Source organism: Sipha flava, unplaced genomic scaffold (genome assembly GCF_003268045.1).
Source record: "Sipha flava isolate LNK unplaced genomic scaffold, YSA_version1 70_pilon_pilon, whole genome shotgun sequence".
Lineage (NCBI taxonomy): Eukaryota > Metazoa > Arthropoda > Insecta > Hemiptera > Aphididae > Sipha > Sipha flava.
In genome coordinates this window covers 610156-628677 of record NW_020273610.1, presented here as the reverse complement: position 1 = coordinate 628677, position 18522 = coordinate 610156, and the positions used below count along the sequence as shown (strand labels likewise).

The window sequence follows — 18522 nt, the reverse complement described above, 5'->3', positions numbered from 1 at the left end:
TCTACGTGATATGATTTGCAAAATTACGATGATTTCGATTCTATAACGCAATAATTTTTGGTTGCATTATTCACCTCTAAAAGTCGTTTATTTCATTATAAAACCAGTAGTTTCATAATTTGAGTTATTATAGTCTAGAATTGAGGCTCGATATGTGGGATTAAGATATAAAAGTGTGCGGTTTAGAACAACGACCTCTTTTTGAAAGTGTACCGTTATGAACGACGCCCATATATATATATGTGTTCCCTATAGGGAAAGATATTAAAATTCCACCCTTTACAAACCTATTGTACCATTGTATCTACCACAAAAAAAATTATATAAATAACAACAGCGTTAAAACTGTTTAATTAATATACATATATATATAAACATATCGTAACATCGGTAGTTTTAATACATTAGAATTATTAGTATAAACATTAAGCACCACTTAACTTTATGCGCTTTTTACTCATATCAATTGAAGAAAAGCCGCTAGTAGGAAATATGACTTGACAATTTACGAGACTCGAAATAATAATAAAAACAATTTCTTGGTTAGTAGTACAAATAAATTATTTAAAGTATTTATAAAAAAAATTTAATAATCTGATGGTTATAAATTATAATACAGCCATACGGGCTTACAATAAAAACGATTTTGTGTCAGTGCGTTTACTGCTGTAAACATATTGTATAAAATTTATACTCGAAAATAATACGATAAGACGAACGAAAAAAAAAAAAAATTCCAAGCGTTACAATAATGATATGATTATACTAGCAATACACTGAACGCTCATTCACCTGATAATTCTGTGGTAGATGATATAATATTATATTACTATTATTATTTGTTATACACAGTTTTCAATAATTTATAACTCTTCCTAAAAATTATACTATATTATAAAACTTCAAAACTAAGAATAGTAATTTAAAACAATTTCACCGTTAAGAAATTTCCGTCCTTAAAAAATTGCCTTGAGGGGGGCAGCTGTCCTCTCCCCCCTTCACCCTGCACTGAGGTTGTAAGGAATAGGGATAAACAACCGACCGACAAATAACATACGTGTAATAGGTGGTGAGTAATGGGAAATAATTTTTAGCTCACCGATTTAATTTTAGCTCGGCGCCACTGCGCAGACTGTTACTGTTTTTAACATTAAATAATTATTTAATACTTCTAATTGTTGCACTCCGCAGTCCATCTTTACTACAATCCTGAATATTTGATTTTATATTTAAAATATTGAATTGTCGTTTGCCATTTTCATTTTTATTTTTCGGTCCAATCACTTGTGGATTTTATAATATTCTTTAAGCATTTCGAAAAAATCGATTTTCCATCTATTAAATGATTTGGACCATTTGAGTTTCTTATATGTTTCCACACTAACGAATTTCTATTGCCAGTCCAAATTTGTTCTTTGCAAAATTGTTGCTACCAAACCTAATAAATGATAACCATCTTAAATGCATAAGACTTAAAATAAAGTGCCCACGATAATGTATACACTGTATGTTTATACGGTAGGTACACTCATACGTGGCAAACTTAGCGTGAAATTTGTGCATTAAGAGAATGGCTCTTGCATCGATACGTTATCTACGTCTACCATGCAGGCATTTGAAAAATTAAGGATCAACACGACTCAGTCCAGTTTAATGTTGTTTTGAAGTCAATAGATATTGTAACGATAATATCATCAGTGGTTTGGCGTTGAATTTTGTTCAATGTAATTTTTATTTTCACATAATTATATAATTATAAAGCCTAGATACATACGCTCAATTTATATGCATTCATATTATGTGATCCTATGATAAAACTACTGTAAACTTTTTTTATCTATATGTAGTAACAAACTATGGAAAACCTGTTCGTAATTATTATTAATTACTTTTTTTTTCTATTTGACTTATAATTCTTCTATTTAACTTATAATTTTTACAATCTAATAAAAAAAGAGTAACTTTTAAATTTAAATTTAATAGATTTAATTAATAAATTTAATCTCTATATTAACTTTACTTAATAAGTTATGAAAATAATTAAATGCATTGAATATTTAGAAATAATGTAAAACCGATAAAAAAGATGTTTAAGCCTAAAGAAGACTTTTGCATACTTTGAAATAGAAGTCTGCTCACACCTTTGTCTGATATTATCTGTTCAGAACACGGAATAAAAATGTAACCATATTTATATTGCTATTTGAAAACATTTAATATTTTTTGTGAAATTGTTGTTTACAACAATGGATTTGTATGTAAAAATAATCTTGCACGATTATAAACAAAAAACCACCTGAAATCGTTTTTAAAAATTAAAACCAAAATTTATTAGGTCAGTTCCTACTCGTGCAATTGTATAACGGTGCGCAGGATTGTGGGTTCAAATCGCAATGTTTCTAAAGTTTATATTGTGTCTGGTTAATTTCTGAATATTCCTCTTCGGTTTTCGCCCATACTTCCTACGACCAGTAGGGATGCGATTGTCTTAAATTCATTTATTGAATCGATAGAGGTTGCTACTCGAGGCTGCAATGTACGAACGGCGAAACTCAGTGCGCGACGATTTATCGATTTATTTTCCACGAAGAAGTAGACGATTATAATTTACGCGTTTGTTAACACAGATACTGAGAAACGCAGTGTATTTCTTCGTGGATACATTTTCTAATAGTATCAATCACACGTTGTTGACGGTTCTGGTTATATATTGCCAAGGGGAGCAACGTAGAATACTCCATCACTTCTATAACTTACTATTGTGATGACCAATTGGAGTATACATTCCACTGTGTTATATTTTTATTCCAGAGTCAATATTTGCTTATAAAATGTTTGGTAGCATGATGCTAACACCGTATTCTAATTATCTTCGTTATCAGTAATTTCTAAATGTATTAATTTGAAATACCGATATTATACAATCAAGAGTGTATTCAACGCAATAAAGCATTCTTTAGGTCCTACCGTCATATCTTATTATTATTTTTTATCATTCAATGTTCAACTTACATAACAGAATAATAGTTAGTCATAAAAATTATATTAGATAAGGTTATCACTGAACGAGTTTTATAGTGATTATATACATTGTCATCGAATCTATAATTTATAGAATATGTCGCAACTAATTGACTGTGGGTATAACTGGTACAGCACATGTAGGTACAGAAATACTCAATAATCATTGTCCTTAGTTCAGCTAAATATGTCCATATAGATCACTGATCTATGATAATTATTTATTTTAAAATTTTTTATATTTACTCAATGAACAGATTGAATTGGTTTGATTATATTAATTATAATTTTGGGTATCACAAGTAACAAAAATGTTATAATTTTCCATAAAAACCTCTACGTATTCATAAACTTATAAAACAATACTTTGAATTTATGAGATTAAATAATTCTATACAATTACTATATCTAGATATAATTGAAATTTCGAATTCATAACTATTTATATACCATACTCGTACATCTGTACATACTATCCATCTGTATTATATTTAGTAACACAATACATATTTGAAATTTTAAATACTATGGTATCGAAAATATTTTTGGATTTGTTTAAAATATTTTCTTCAGTTCGAGTATTAAATAACAATCAGTAAAGATATACAGTGACAGTTTTATGGGAGAGGGGTTCAGGGGGTCTAGACCCTCCCTAGGTCTCCAGTTTAGACTGTAATATATTATTTGTCCGAGACACTCGGGTTTATTTTGTTATGTAATGTTTTTTTCTGTTTATATAAGATTTATATTTCAAGAAATTATTAATGGGTGAAACATTTTTGTGTTTTAATATATTATAAGATAATATTAAGGGACACCTCAAAAAAATTTTCATTTTCGTCACACTGCTCACAAAATTCTTTATCTCATTTTCATTTAGAATATCCCCGTACCCAACTTCTTTTTCTACCAATTTCTAAAATTAATATTTATAAAGATAAAAATAAAAGATCTTATGACGAATAACGAATGTTTCCGATTTTGAAGTTTGAGTGGATTGGATGGAAACAGATGTATTCTTAAATTACTTCACGCATTTACAGTGTATATTATTATGTATTATTATGCAGAATTTAACCTATATTTATACTCGATAACAATTTATAATCATCAAAAGTATTTAAAAACCAAAAAACTATACTGATTACTAGAGCCTGGAATTATATTCACTAAAAACGTACGAAATATACATGCATTTATGCGATAGTTATCATTCAAATATGCACTCAAAATATGCAAAAATAAACGAATATATGCAACTAAAAATGCATGTTTATTATTTATTTAATTTTAAAATGTATACAATTCATTAAATAATTGATATTCAATAAAAAATATACTTTAAAATATATCAACTGTACAGAACTGTATGTTGTATTGAAATTAAATTGTATTTTGAACACGATCATCTAAACAAAAATTCAAAATGAAAATCAATTTAAACAAATCAAGTGGATTTTTATAATATTTTTAAAGTTAGCTGGAAAGTTACTATCGTATTGGTACTTTTAGCAAACTTTATCTTACCTTATTATAACACAAAAATCAAATTATATAACTGCACGACCTACGGAATTTACGATGGACATGCGCTAAGTAGTAAATAATAATATTAATAACTTCGTAATATTTTTTTCTATATATGCATTAAATTTCAGAAAAATGCTAAAATATGCATAATGATTTGAAATATTCCAAATATGCAAAAATATGCCAAATTTAATTTCGCATACCAACACGTTAGGTTAAGATTCAAATTTTTGTATTACCTAGCTACTTTTTAGTTTAATATATAAAAATATGCAAATGCATACAATTCCGGGTCCTACTGATTACATATTACTCTTTCTCCGTAATATATATATAAGCAATTTTTATGTTCTTTTTACATAAGCCACTGAATAGATAAAAAAAAAAAAAATAGTAAAAAATGTATTTAGAAATATAACATATTATTCGTAAATTATTATAGAAACCAGAAGTTTCGGAACAATGTAATTTAATTTTTCATAATAACTACACATTTATGCATATTGGCCAACCCCAAATAGTTTGGAAAGGCGAGAGAGAAGAAGAAATGAATAAACTAAGAATTTTGATGAATGTGACGAAGAAAACACATAATTACAACTTTTCTAAATAATAAACATGTATTAATCGTTTCTAATGTTTAAAAATATTAACTATTTACTGTATATTTAAGAATAATAGAAAAAGGAAATTTTTAATGAGTTTTTCAGAAAAATATGTCATTAATATTTAAATGACGGTATTTAATTACTTTTAATATTATATATATATATATATATATATATATTAAGTTATTAGTGTTTACTTCCTTTTTTTTAAATACAGTCATACGTAATATCTAAAGAAATAAATGTTAAATGATATGTAATGAATTACAATCATTTTATTTGTGGATATCGGTAACTTTGAAACGAAATATAAAAAAACCACATATTTCAACATTTTAAACATAAACATATCGAATGCATTATAAAAAAAAATGAGTATTTTGTATTTATATTTTATGATACGACAACATTATTTTTGTTATTATTGTGTTATATATTTTTTTTTTTTTTTTTTGTATTTATTTAATGACCCAAGTCGTTACGCGCTATAATTATAATATCATTTATAGAAAGTAAAAAAATTAAATAAAAGTAAGTGTAATATATTTAATGAAACCGTGATAATGAAAGCTAATAACAATACATGTATTTTATGAGACTATGATGAGTGTAAACTTCATTTATAATTATTTACGAAAGTATGTTTATTATATCATAATTATATATCTTGAACAATACACACTGAAATTTAAAATTTGTGCAGATGTAAATTATTGTTTTTTCTTTTTATGCGGTCAAACGAGTAAAACGCTAAAAAGCTTGATAAAATAAAAATCAAACATTTTAAACATATTAATTACCATTAGTAAAATTAAAGTTCTTAATTTAAAATTAAGAAGGATTACGAATTGTTGATTTTGAAATAAATTACTTTGTTGTTCTGTTAAGATTAGAGGAAAACATTTCTTTTCAACACCAATTGCTGTGGTAATATTTAACTATTTACTAATAAATTGAGTTAAAATGCTGTACATGTAGTAAAAAAAAAAAAATCGATAAATAGTAAAATGTACATAAAAAAAAAACACATGTAATATAATGTTTACTCCGTATGCAAATGTGTAGAGTTTATTTTATAAACATAAATCTAAACATACACAATAAATTGAAACTCTTGCAAACAAATACTATACTAGCTTCAACCTTAAATACAACTATCAAATTCTTAAGGTTATTATTGTGGTAATCAGGTATATTATATGATAAGATATAATACATATGGACCATGGTAAATATAACATTGATTTGTATCATTAAAATATACCGTATTGCAGTATAATTGCATGAAATATCAATTTAATTGAGATATACATTGTGTCCCATAAGTCCCGTATCACCCTTAATTTTTCCACGGGAAATCAATATATTTAAACACAGTTTTTTTTTTACAATACTAAGTATGGAAATTCTGATTAAATGGCATAAAATTCAATTTTTGTTTAAAAAAATTCAAAAATTCAAAAAAAAATTTTAAGCATTTAAGAATTTGCAATTTTTAAGATAGCCATTTTCTTGAGCATATTTTTTATAACAGTTCAAAAAAAATATATATGTATATTAAAATTTAATAAAAATTAACCAAGTTAGAGCAAGTTATATTTTTGAATAATTATAATAATAGTTATTACGTAGCAAAACACAAATTGCTCGATTTAATCAATCTCGATTTGAACGTTGATTTTTTATGGAAATCTGTAAATATCTAATTATTAGTGGAGCTTTGAGAAAATATTAAATTTAAAATTTATATAATATTTTTAAACATGATTGTTAATAGAAAAAAAAAAATTTATTACATAAAAACGAAAATAATGCATTACATTTTTTTTAATAAATGTTCGAAGTGACCTCCATTATTTGTAACACAGACAGAGCTGAATTTTTTGGACCCAAGCGTTTTTAACATTTTCTAATGTCTCAGGTAAAATATTTTGAATATTTTGTTCAATTTTGTCACAGAGATCAGGCTATGAACACGACGGATACACAAGATTTTTCAAATAAACCCATAAAAAAAAACATCCATTGGTATCAAGTCGGGCGACCTAGGTGTCCAAAGCACTGGATTATTGAAATGTGAAACAATTTTTTTTTGTTATAATTATTCAAAAACATAACTTGCTCTAACTTGGTCAATTTTTATTCAATTTTAATATATATTTTTTTGAACTGTTTTAAAAAATATGTCCAAGAAAATGGCTATCTTAAAAATTGAAAATTCTTAAATGCATAAAAAAAATTTTTTTTTAATTTTTTAATTTTATGCTATTTAATCAGAATTTCCATACTAAGTATTGTAAAAAAAAATCGTGTTTAAAGATATAGATTTCCCATGGAGATATTAAGGGTGATACGGGACTTATGGGACATACTGTATATTTTAAGATTTATTAAAATAAAACACTGTTACGATAGATGACATTGATACTCATACGAAGTACTCATACAGCTTGTTAAAATGAAACGATCACTTTGATTGTGTAATGATGTATATCATTCGCCTGTAAAACACTGCACTAATCTTTTATAATTATGTATACCATATGATCTAAAACCATTTAAAAAAATAATAAATTACGGCTTTTTCGATACCCGCACGGACAAAATAAATCAACACATATCAAATAAAAGTCTAACCTTACAATACTCCACTGATATCATAATTAGGTCACATCTTGAAACGATCAGTCCATGATGCATCCGGCCATATCCCTATATAATAAGGACACAATACTCTTTTCCCAGGCTCTTGATCTTTGGTCGTCAGTGCGTGCGCACGGACCGTCAGATTAGAAAAGGAGTATCCTGTGACAAGTGACCACCGTGTACGAATATTTAACTTTTATAATTAATTTGTTTGATTTGAGTTTTCTATGCGTGTGTTGAAAAGTATCCAACTGCATACCAAATCCTGTATTTGTCTCATTTCAACTTCATTGCACTCCTGCGATAGTTGTAAGTGCACAGCTTGTCGTCATTCGAATAACTGCTACAATATAAGTAAGTGCTATTTTATTTGACTTGCCAAACTATCTAATTGCGCTGATCGGCTCTCGAACCTTTGTAGCCCCGAAAACACTCCCTTAAACAAGCAGGAAGGCAATCAACCCATAATACATTATACATAAATACATACTATCTCACCACCATCTCCTCACACACATATATATTATTTTCCTCTATTTTTTTACTTTTGTATTTTCGTGTTATTACAATTGTAACAGTCGTGAGTTGTGACAATTTTTTTAATCGTTTAAACTGTAAACAAAAAAATACACCCTTAAAATAAGAACTAAGTAAACATTTGCGGTTGTTCGTAAAATTAAAATATACATGAAATAAAATAGGATGTTCTAATTATAGACTGTATATGATAACTTTTGATTTATGTGAACGTGACAGAGGATGAAAAAATCGCGTAATAAAACAGATAATCAAAATTTCTATAGTATATTGTATTTGTGATTTGTTTTTATTTATATATTTAACTGTTTTTAAACTGAAATGTTAAATTGATTTTTAAAAATACTCTATAACATAAACACACACCAAAATATTAAACACATTTTATATTTGTCTAGCATGTCGTAAGTATTCCAAAATATTAAATGTTCAGTTATTATTTATTTATTCATATATTTATTGGTAATAACGCTCGCTAGGGCAAAGAGTAAAGTAGGTGATATATATGTGTGTGTGTGTGTGTATTATGAGTTGTATATAGGTGAGGAACAAGTATACAATTAATGAACAAATAATTATTTTTTTTAACTCACAATTATTATAAAAAAAAATAACCAAAATCAGATAGACGTTCATTACAATATTGTAAAATTCTATAAATGGGAATATGGGTAACAACGTTACGTTTACTTGTTGTAATGTGAAATAATGCGTTGTCTAGTATTAACCGGAGGGCTCTGATGTTATCAAGACGCAAAAGCTCAGGGCAGTTTATGGTTCCATTCAATATCTTGTATAAAAATAAACAATCACTAAAATCACATCTAATGCTTAAAGGCGGTACCTATCTTACACTGTTTCTATACTTCGAATCACATGAGTTTAGTTCAAAAACAATCATTCTAATGAGAATCTTTGTATTTTGTCGATTTTATCGATTAAGCCGGTTGGTCGATGGTTCCAAACTATCAAACCTAATTCCGAGATAGGGCGTACTATTGATAGATACAACACTTATAAGAATTTTAAACAAACACGTTAACAGACAGATCGATAACAATCTTAATATTTACCACACTAATTATATTTTCATGGAAGTTGCAACATGTAATTAATAATTCTCACCAAGGATAATTAAAAATCCTGATCCCTCTTTTACGTGATGTCGATATACGCATTCTTAATTTTGTTAAGTTTATTTGAATAATAAAAACATATTTACAATTTTAACAATATATAATAATAAATATTCATCTCAAAATATAATAAGAAAGAGAGATATAAGTATACATTTATAATAAACATTACTCGTTACCGAGTTCACAATGATTCACAACATTCAGATAATAGTTCGGGCTACTCACAATGCTGTTATGTCAGTGAACGAAGTAGAAGATTTACACAATTATCAACGTGGTACTCACAGTATGCTATGCTAAAATATAGCGTAACCTATGATGGTAGCGTCGAACGACTATCTAGTAAGCACTGACATACAGTATGTCGGGAAATCACAGCGCTGCGGACCACGGTAATGTTCAGTGTAATGCCAGCAGGTAAATGACGTCAGGAAACTTCGGATACAGATGTCGAGCGGGCACTCTTCCTGGTGGTGGCTCGTTCAAACTCAGACGGCGACGGCTCAATTGATCAGTAGTGACGACTCCTTGACTCCTCCTGGTGGTTTCTAAAGTGCACGTCGATCTCCGTTGTACTTGACGGCGACAATCCGTACGGCGGCTGTTGAGCAACAAGGGTTAAGGGTCTGATTCAGGGGCGGATCTAGGGGTGGGTTCAAGGGGTCAGCTGACCCACAGTTAATATTTGTTGACAAAATTGGCCTCTTGGAAATTTTTTTTCTTTTTTTAGACCTTGATTTGGACTCTTGGACAGTTGGCCCATCGGAGTTACTTGAAAAATGAATACCATGTACATTCAAAATTTAAAATTTTTCAATTCATAATTTATATTTTAAATTATATCGTTTTAGTAGAAAGTTAAGTAAATCATATTTTATTCTGTACGTTTGTTGCGCTGATAAAATTAGATTATATTTATTAATCGTAAATAAGTCACTATCGGTGGTATCACTAATTCTAAAATGTAATATAAATAAACTTATACACTTTTATGAGCATATTGTGTTTTTTTTTTACAAAGTATTAATTTCTAATTCAGTTTCATCCCTAATAAACGGCCTCTTGAAATGGCTTGACTCACAGTTCCCTGACTTCGGATCCACCCCTGGTCTCATTGTCTGTGCACTAGACTGCAGTGCATTTATTAACTAGTTAACTAGACGACACAAATGTCGCCCAGTGATTATACTCTATCGACAATATTTTGAAAGATTGGGTGAAATAATGTGAAATAAACGTGTAATACTATAATCGTACCATGGTATTACATTGACTATTTTGAGAAAAACATTTTTTATCGCCCAGTGAAAATTCCTTATAAATTTGCATTGTTAGGCTGTACGTATAATACGGTTTACGTAGAACAAACGTATTCGTATTATCGGTGAACAATACAAACAGATACCGGGGGAAGTTAATTATGGTTCATTTCGTTGATCTTATACACAAGAATTTTCTATGTCCAGTTACCAGCGATGTCCGTGAATACTATACAGTACAGTAGGAATAACGTGCGGGACGACCGCCACGCTATCTTGATAATCTTATAAGTATAATAAACAATCCGACCGCACTGACGGATTGTTTACTGTGTGCGCGCTCTATTGATTATTAACAGATTAATCGTTAATATCAATTTCGTAAATCTTTAGTACTCCGTCAGGTTGAGACGCACACACGTGACATATGCACGAGACTATGCTGTCTCGTTATACTCTATATCGCACTCACACGTAGTATTGGTATCCACCACTATTATGTAATATTGCACTGCGCTAAGTTGGGATTAGCATGAATCCGTTTAGGATTTCAATATGTAGGTGTACCGATATGTCAACATCTTGTGTTGACACATTAGTTTAAATAATTTAGTATAGTTCAACATTCTGGTAAGTTATAGATACAGTGGTCATCAAATATAAATGCAAGAATCGTTCGCCTCGTAAATGTAGTACTTGTACACCGTTCATAAAGACAAAAAAAAACCACACGAATTTAGGTAAGTATAATCCATTTATTGGTTTTAAAAAATACTTAGATGGTTGGACTTGGACATTTATTTAAGTAGGGTATCACATTTTGTTTAGTATGAAATCTTAAAATAATATTAAATGAAAAAAAAAATAAAAAAATTAAACAACTTAACAAATCACAATACTGCATAATTGAAACATATCATTTAAAAAATATAGTAAAATCGGTTGGTTAGTGTAAAAAAAAATTCTAAAAACTAAACTCACATGGTTACACATAATATATCACCATTAAGCATAATCAGTGGTTAACAAAAATTTTAAAAGTAATTATAATAAATACAATGTAGATATTACACATTTTGAAGCTTACTTAAATAAATACAACATATTTCACATTTTTGAGATTAAATATAAATAATTACAACATAATACACATGGTAAAACTATAAAGCTTATAAAGACAATAGTTATTGTCACACAATTTTTTTTTTATCTACATAATAGTTTTCAATATAAATTTAACACAATTAATAGTTTTCACACACACGCAAAAACATTACCAATACCATACATCTTGGCACTGAAGAATGTATAGTGGGTGGGATGCGAAAAAAAAGCATAGTGATTAGGAATAATAAATTGTTATGGATACATAACATGTTAGTTTATATTTTCAAATTAACCTTATGACTAAAAAAATTAAACATTTAGAAATGGTTTAAATTGTATTTTTTTTTTGTGGAACCATTTTTTTATTACTTGTTGTTAATGTTATTATTCACAAATAGTAGAATTTCTTTTAAATAAATCTTCAATAAATCTGAGATTTATAATATGTATAAGAGTCAAGTATTCATTAATAGGAATAACTATTATTATTAATAATTTTGTATTGTTTTTATACAAATATAATTTCACAAATACTCAAAACGTTCAATAAGATGGTTAAACGGTTTTACAATAAGAATAGTTTATAATGTTGAGCTATTCAATGAAATGAAAGAAACTAATACATGATTAACATTGTCATTGATATACATGTATTATTTGCTAGATTAGTGGAGTAAAATTATCAATTTACACAGCCATTATTTTATAAATTTAAATATTTTGTTGAAAAATGTAATACTTTAAGGAGTGTATCAGTTAAAAAATATTAACAAATGTAAAAATATTGAGGATGGTTTGGAAATGTAATGAAGAAAGTAAAATTTTAGTTTAAAATTAATCATTAAGATTAATTATTCTTTAATCATGAATATATTATGATATTCACATGATTCAAGTAAAAAAAAATTTAATTATCTAGTTTATATTTTGAAATATTAAAAATTAATTTGGCAAGTATCATTTATTAAATGTAATAATTGTAAGTATTAAATAATGGAAGTTTTGTATGGAAAATTTTAAAATAGGAAATAAAATCCAATGTCGTTGGAATAAAATAATTTTGCATATACAATTTTAATTTATTACATAGCAGCTCTTAAACTTTTGTTTTTCATTGTTTTGGTTAAAAATTTTATGTGAGATTATTCAATCATAATAACACAACAAAGTAGTAACGATAAACAAAATAAAAATGTGTTTACATTTAACTTAATGTAACTATTTAGAAAGAAAACAAATTTAAATGGAAGACTCCTTATTAGTTTTCATGTAATAATAGAATTAGAATAAACCACTTAATACTGATATAAAAAGTTAAAAATATTCATTGTCTTTATAATATTGCACAGATTTTCATTGAATACTATAAAATAAAAAGGCGAGGTTTGTTCCTATTATACAAGGCAACAGTACACAGAACATGCATTCTTGCCTTCGTATTATTAAAAAAAAAACTTAATTAAAACAAGAGATCTTCTATAAATAATAAATACATATTTGTAAAACAAAATAATTATCTATATATCTAATTTACATCAATTAATTCTTAAAATTATATGATGTGAATAATACTGATTTGAATATTTGTTCAAAACATTAAATCAAAGTCAACGTGGATGATTTAAGGTTGCCAAACTCGGTTAATAATGGCAACAAGGTTTTTATAATATATTATTATTGGTTAGTTTATTGAGAAAAAAAAGGTCCGTCAATTTTTCAAACCCATTTCTCAAAACAAACAGCTTGTAGAGAAATGAAGAATGAGGAGTGAAACTCATTTATTAATAATAAATTACCGTAGTCTTGTTTATAACAAAATATTTGTAATAAATATGTTTTTTGAATTTTTATATTTTGAAATCGTTTCGGGATATGAATGAATATTTAAAAATGAAGATTACTAAGAAATGATCAACTTTATTGGCAGTGTTAATTCTGTTATTATCTTTAAGCAAAACTATACAAAAATTAGAATAATTTTAAGTAATTGGTGAGTCTTTAAAATTTTAAAAGTACTAGGGTTACGAAAATTGAAAAAAAAAATTAAATTTGTAACCACCGAATGTATTGAATGCGCATTGAAATCGAATAAAAAATTGTTCTTCAGGTAAATACTATTTACTATCAAAATAGAAATGAAAGGAAAATATGGGTTGAGATCATGAAAGGATTTTTATTCAGGTTATTCTGTTTTGAAAAAAAAAAAATAACATAAGAAGAAATAAACTGTTACCTGATCATATATCACGTTTTCTCATCTTTTCGATTTTCTTCAGATTTACTCATGTTAGCGTACGTAGGATTATTTTTGTTTTCCGTTGACGGAAATCGCATCAGATTGTTATTGCCCGACGTGCTCGGTTGCAGCAATTGTTGCGGAACACTATTCCTTTTGGATCGAGTTTCTTCGTTTTTCACGTCCATGCCGGCAAACGACTTTCTCTGTTTTTTCGGGGGCGAAGCAGCTACTGGGAAAATTGGCTGATGGCCGTCGTGTTCCGTAGACGACATCCGCAGCAAGTCGATGGCCGCATTTTCGTAAATGGGTTCTTCCTTGACCACGGCGTTCTTTGGCTCTGACTGTAACCGGTTGACTTTTTTCATCGCTTTGACGCCACCATGTGCTCGGTTGGCTCGGATTAATAGGGCTGCACGTTGTTTGGTGCGATCCGGCCGTTTGTCTTTCGTCAAATCTGGTTTAGACTTGCTGAGTTTGACGCTAAATTTGAACGGCGGCTTGTAAACTACTTGTAAACTAACTTGATTGTCTTTGGTTTTTTGTTGAGCTTTAGGCACAGGCTTAGGTGGTTCGGGAGGGTTCGCGAAACCAGCAGGCGACGATTTAGACTTTCTCAACGTACCGAGAGCTTCGATATGATGAGAGTTCAACAACCAATTGCGAACTTTGCCTAACGGATCATCTTCTTGCGTTTTCTTATTTGCTATTAGTACGTTATTCTGAGCAACACTGTAGTCGATGACGCCTTTTGATTTTTTCCTCCTCATTTTACGCTCTTTCTTTTGAGCTTGAGCAACTTTTTTGGGAGAAGACGTTTCTGTAGTAGATTCTTCCTCCGCTGTTACTTTTTTACGATTTTTTTTGGCAGGACTGTTGTTGTTGTTATTGTTGTAGACGTTACGTTTTTCACGTACACGTTTTTTCAGCGGAAGTTTTGAACGTACAGCTGCAGGATGAACGGTAACATTTGGATTGTCACCATCAGCTGGCAAGCGAACAGTTTCTGTGGTTGAGCTGTGAATGATCGTTACCGATTTTAATTTTGGATCCGACCGTTTTCCAAACAACCGTGTACTTAAAACCTAAACAATAGCGAATAATAATATTAGACTTTAATAAATTGTTACTTTACGTTTAACACCGTGGTACTTGAAAATGTAAAAGGTATTTAAAATGTTTTTAATTTAAGGCTTCTAAGTCTATGAAATATAACACAGTCTAAATTCAGTAAATGGATAAGGTTAATAAGTAGGTAAATACTGGATTAGTTTTAGGATTGGTATTTTATACGCAGAATGACTTACAATGTGAATTCCGAACAACCTGAACATATTTATACGCAAATTAATTTATGAAAAAAATAAATTATAAAGTTATTATCACTTTAAATTACGAATAATTTTAACACAGTTTAAATTAATTATCATTTATCATTAAATTAATGAATAAGTGTAAATATTATTTTTTTAACGTACTAGCATCAATAAGAATGAGACAACGATTAGGCCCGAATAGTACCAATGATCAATAGCCCATTTCTTAAAAGAAGCGATGCTTTCTTCAGATAACAAAAGTTTACGTAATGTTGCTAAAGGTCCTGATGGATCAACCTAAATAATACAAAATCAAATTAGATTTTAAATATAGTTCCTTAAGTTTTATATACATTTTTTCAATATTCATAAATTAGGTGATAATTCATAAATATTTATACTAGTTAACTATATATATTTCACATACCTCTCTGCATCTTTGAAATACATCACAATACCCATTATAGTCATTACAAGGGGTACCCGGCTTAGAGAACATATCTGGTATGTCGTATGGCACGTTATTCCAAGAATAAGATGATCTAAAAAAATAGTTAGATATACAAGATTAAGAATTATATTCTAATATTATTCAACAATTAACTCACAAACAAGGTTGATTTTCACCAGGCAATTTACAACATAATTCACATGCTTTAGTAGGGGAGTCTTGTGGGGTAGGTAAACATTGACAAGATTCTAATCCATAAGCAAGACATATTGATCCAGTACATTCCTAAATTATAATCAATTAAGTATGAAGAAATAATAGTAATTGAGAACTGTAAAAAATAAACTAAAACGATACTCACTCCCATGTAGCAAACAAACTCTTCATTACATACTGTTTTATTGGGTTTATTTATAGAAGCAGGACAGGTAGGAGTTAAACCATTGCAGTAACTTGCATCACGGCATCCGTTATCATTGCGACAAAGATCGCCTATTTTCAAACTGCATTCATTTGTACAACACGGTCCCTAAAGGTAAAATAAACATATACGCCTGTTCAGAAGAAATATTTTAATTCAAAAAAATAACCTGTGAAGGACTGCAAATACTATTTGGCGTTAGTCTGCATGGTGGTTCTTGAGCTGGAGCATATCTCCTTTGTGGGAAGCAACATGCATCCTTGCAATCTTCTTCCCATCCGCAATCACATTCTTCACCGGGTTCTACAACGCCATTTCCACAAATTGATGTTTGTGGTTCTGGAAAATATAAACAATTGACTATAGTTATATTGTAATTAAAAAAATTAAAAAAATACTATTGAGATTTTATACCAGTAAAACATCCTCTAGTACTCCTGGCCTTAACGTTTAATACAGGATTTATAGCAGATAAACTACACGGGGAAAACCTATTGTTATTTTTCTTGTCACCTGAAGTAGCTCGGGCGAACATTATATAGTTACCATCATCTCCACCAGGTGTACATACCTCGGGGTCGTGCTATAAATTAGTTAAGATAAAATAAAGATAATATTAAAACATAATTATTAAAGTTTATTTAAATGGTATACGTACAGGTGAACCAAAATTATGACCAATTTCATGTGCGAGAGTAACATGAGATACTGCGGAAGGTACATGTTTTCCGTAATTCAAAAGAGTTACAATACCAGTATTCAAACTTTTTAAGCTACCTCGATAATGCTAAAACAAATTTAATCACAATTGATTCCATAAATTAAACCATCAGTAGAATTACTTACCCCGTTCTTTTCACATACGCCACCAGCATTTTTCAAATCACCAGTCCATGCCAAACCTAAAGTACCCATTTCGAAATCTCTGTAGGTGAACATGTACGCCAAACAAAATGCATCGTAATCTTCCTCTAAAATAATAAAAGTAGAATATATATGAATACATTTTTTTTAAAGTTTTTATTATTCACAAACTATTAATACATGTAAATATAGTACACCAATATTAAGTTATATAAGTATAAGTGTTTCTGAAATCCAATGTTTTTGCAAATATACCTATTATAATACCATCAATAGAATTTTAATTTAAACTGTATTCAATTTTTATTACAACGTAAATCAATAAATGATTTTTATTAAGATAAATATTTATTATTTAAAACAAGTTCGGTTTCCTCATTATTTTTATACTAGCTGTTAAGATGTATACAACTATTATGAAAAATAAAAAATGAAAACCAAGCATATAATTTATAATTTTTAAACGTTCAATTTTATTAGTATACATTTTATTTAATAATATAATAATAAACTATTATAACAAAAAAGTTGAATATTCTAAGAAAAAGAAAGACTCCAAAAGTTCAAAAATACAATAAAAAAATAAGAATTATGGCGAAATAGATTACACTGAAAGAAAGGAAAACACATAGATTAGCTTGGTAATCCGTATACCAAACCGTTTTCGTAACAGTTGGCATTAAAGAAAAAAGTAAATGACTGCTGGATGCAAAATATATGTTTTATTTTGTTCATTTCGACACCAAACAGTAATGTAGGTATTTCATTACGGATTTAAAATTAGTGATAAATAATTGCCTTCGAAAAATAACTGAATGTAATTCTAAAGTTCCTATTACTATTATATACTATACTATACTAAATTAATCAATAAACAAGGTATAAAAGATATAACTTATGTCAAAAGATCTAGTTGACTTAAAAAACTTATGTTAAACTGGGTGTTATACAAGTAGGAATACTTTAATACAAAGGAAAATTTTAAGCTTTAAAGGATTAGTTTTATGGATTTAAAATTAAAATTTTACAATAGGTACAGAAAATATAGTAATTAAAATATTTCAACAAAACGTTTTATATATATTTTATATTATTATAATATTATTACTGTTTATTTTATAGTAATATTACGTAAACCTATTGATTAAAAATTAATTGAAAATGTAAAAATTATGAATTTAATATGAAGAAAGTAACATAGATTTTAATTAAAATGTGTTAACTGTCAACTTTTTCATTAATATTAACTAAGAAAAATATATTGTTGCTCATCAATGTTATAAAATTTAATTTAACAAGATACCTTCAATTACAGAATACAGGCGTAATTACTTTTTTACTTCTATTCGTATATTTTTATGAATTAAATAAAAATAAATCTAATTTT

At 28.1% G+C, this 18522-nt stretch overlaps 1 protein-coding gene and 1 long non-coding RNA gene across 2 annotated transcripts in view; one reads left to right on the top strand and one right to left on the bottom strand.

Moving 5' to 3' along the window:
- Nucleotides 1-7825: 7825 nt before the first annotated feature.
- On the top strand, nucleotides 7826-10249 carry LOC112692124. Its single transcript, XR_003149382.1, has 4 exons — nucleotides 7826-8159; nucleotides 9686-9823; nucleotides 9896-10130; nucleotides 10212-10249. It is a non-coding gene; the product is annotated as an uncharacterized LOC112692124 (long non-coding RNA).
- Nucleotides 10250-14035: 3786 nt separating this feature from the next.
- LOC112692090 (disintegrin and metalloproteinase domain-containing protein 10) overlaps nucleotides 14036-18522 on the bottom strand; it is a 68994-nt gene continuing 64507 nt past the window's right edge. Inside the window, exons 6-14 of the mRNA XM_025566639.1 lie at nucleotides 17118-17242; nucleotides 16930-17058; nucleotides 16686-16854; nucleotides 16441-16610; nucleotides 16212-16379; nucleotides 16008-16135; nucleotides 15827-15941; nucleotides 15562-15696; nucleotides 14036-15168 (exon numbers count right to left, since the gene is read on the bottom strand). Of these exons, the coding sequence (XP_025422424.1) occupies nucleotides 14092-15168; nucleotides 15562-15696; nucleotides 15827-15941; nucleotides 16008-16135; nucleotides 16212-16379; nucleotides 16441-16610; nucleotides 16686-16854; nucleotides 16930-17058; nucleotides 17118-17242 (2216 nt within the window). The 3' untranslated portion in view covers nucleotides 14036-14091. The remainder of the gene's footprint in view (nucleotides 15169-15561; nucleotides 15697-15826; nucleotides 15942-16007; nucleotides 16136-16211; nucleotides 16380-16440; nucleotides 16611-16685; nucleotides 16855-16929; nucleotides 17059-17117; nucleotides 17243-18522) is intronic.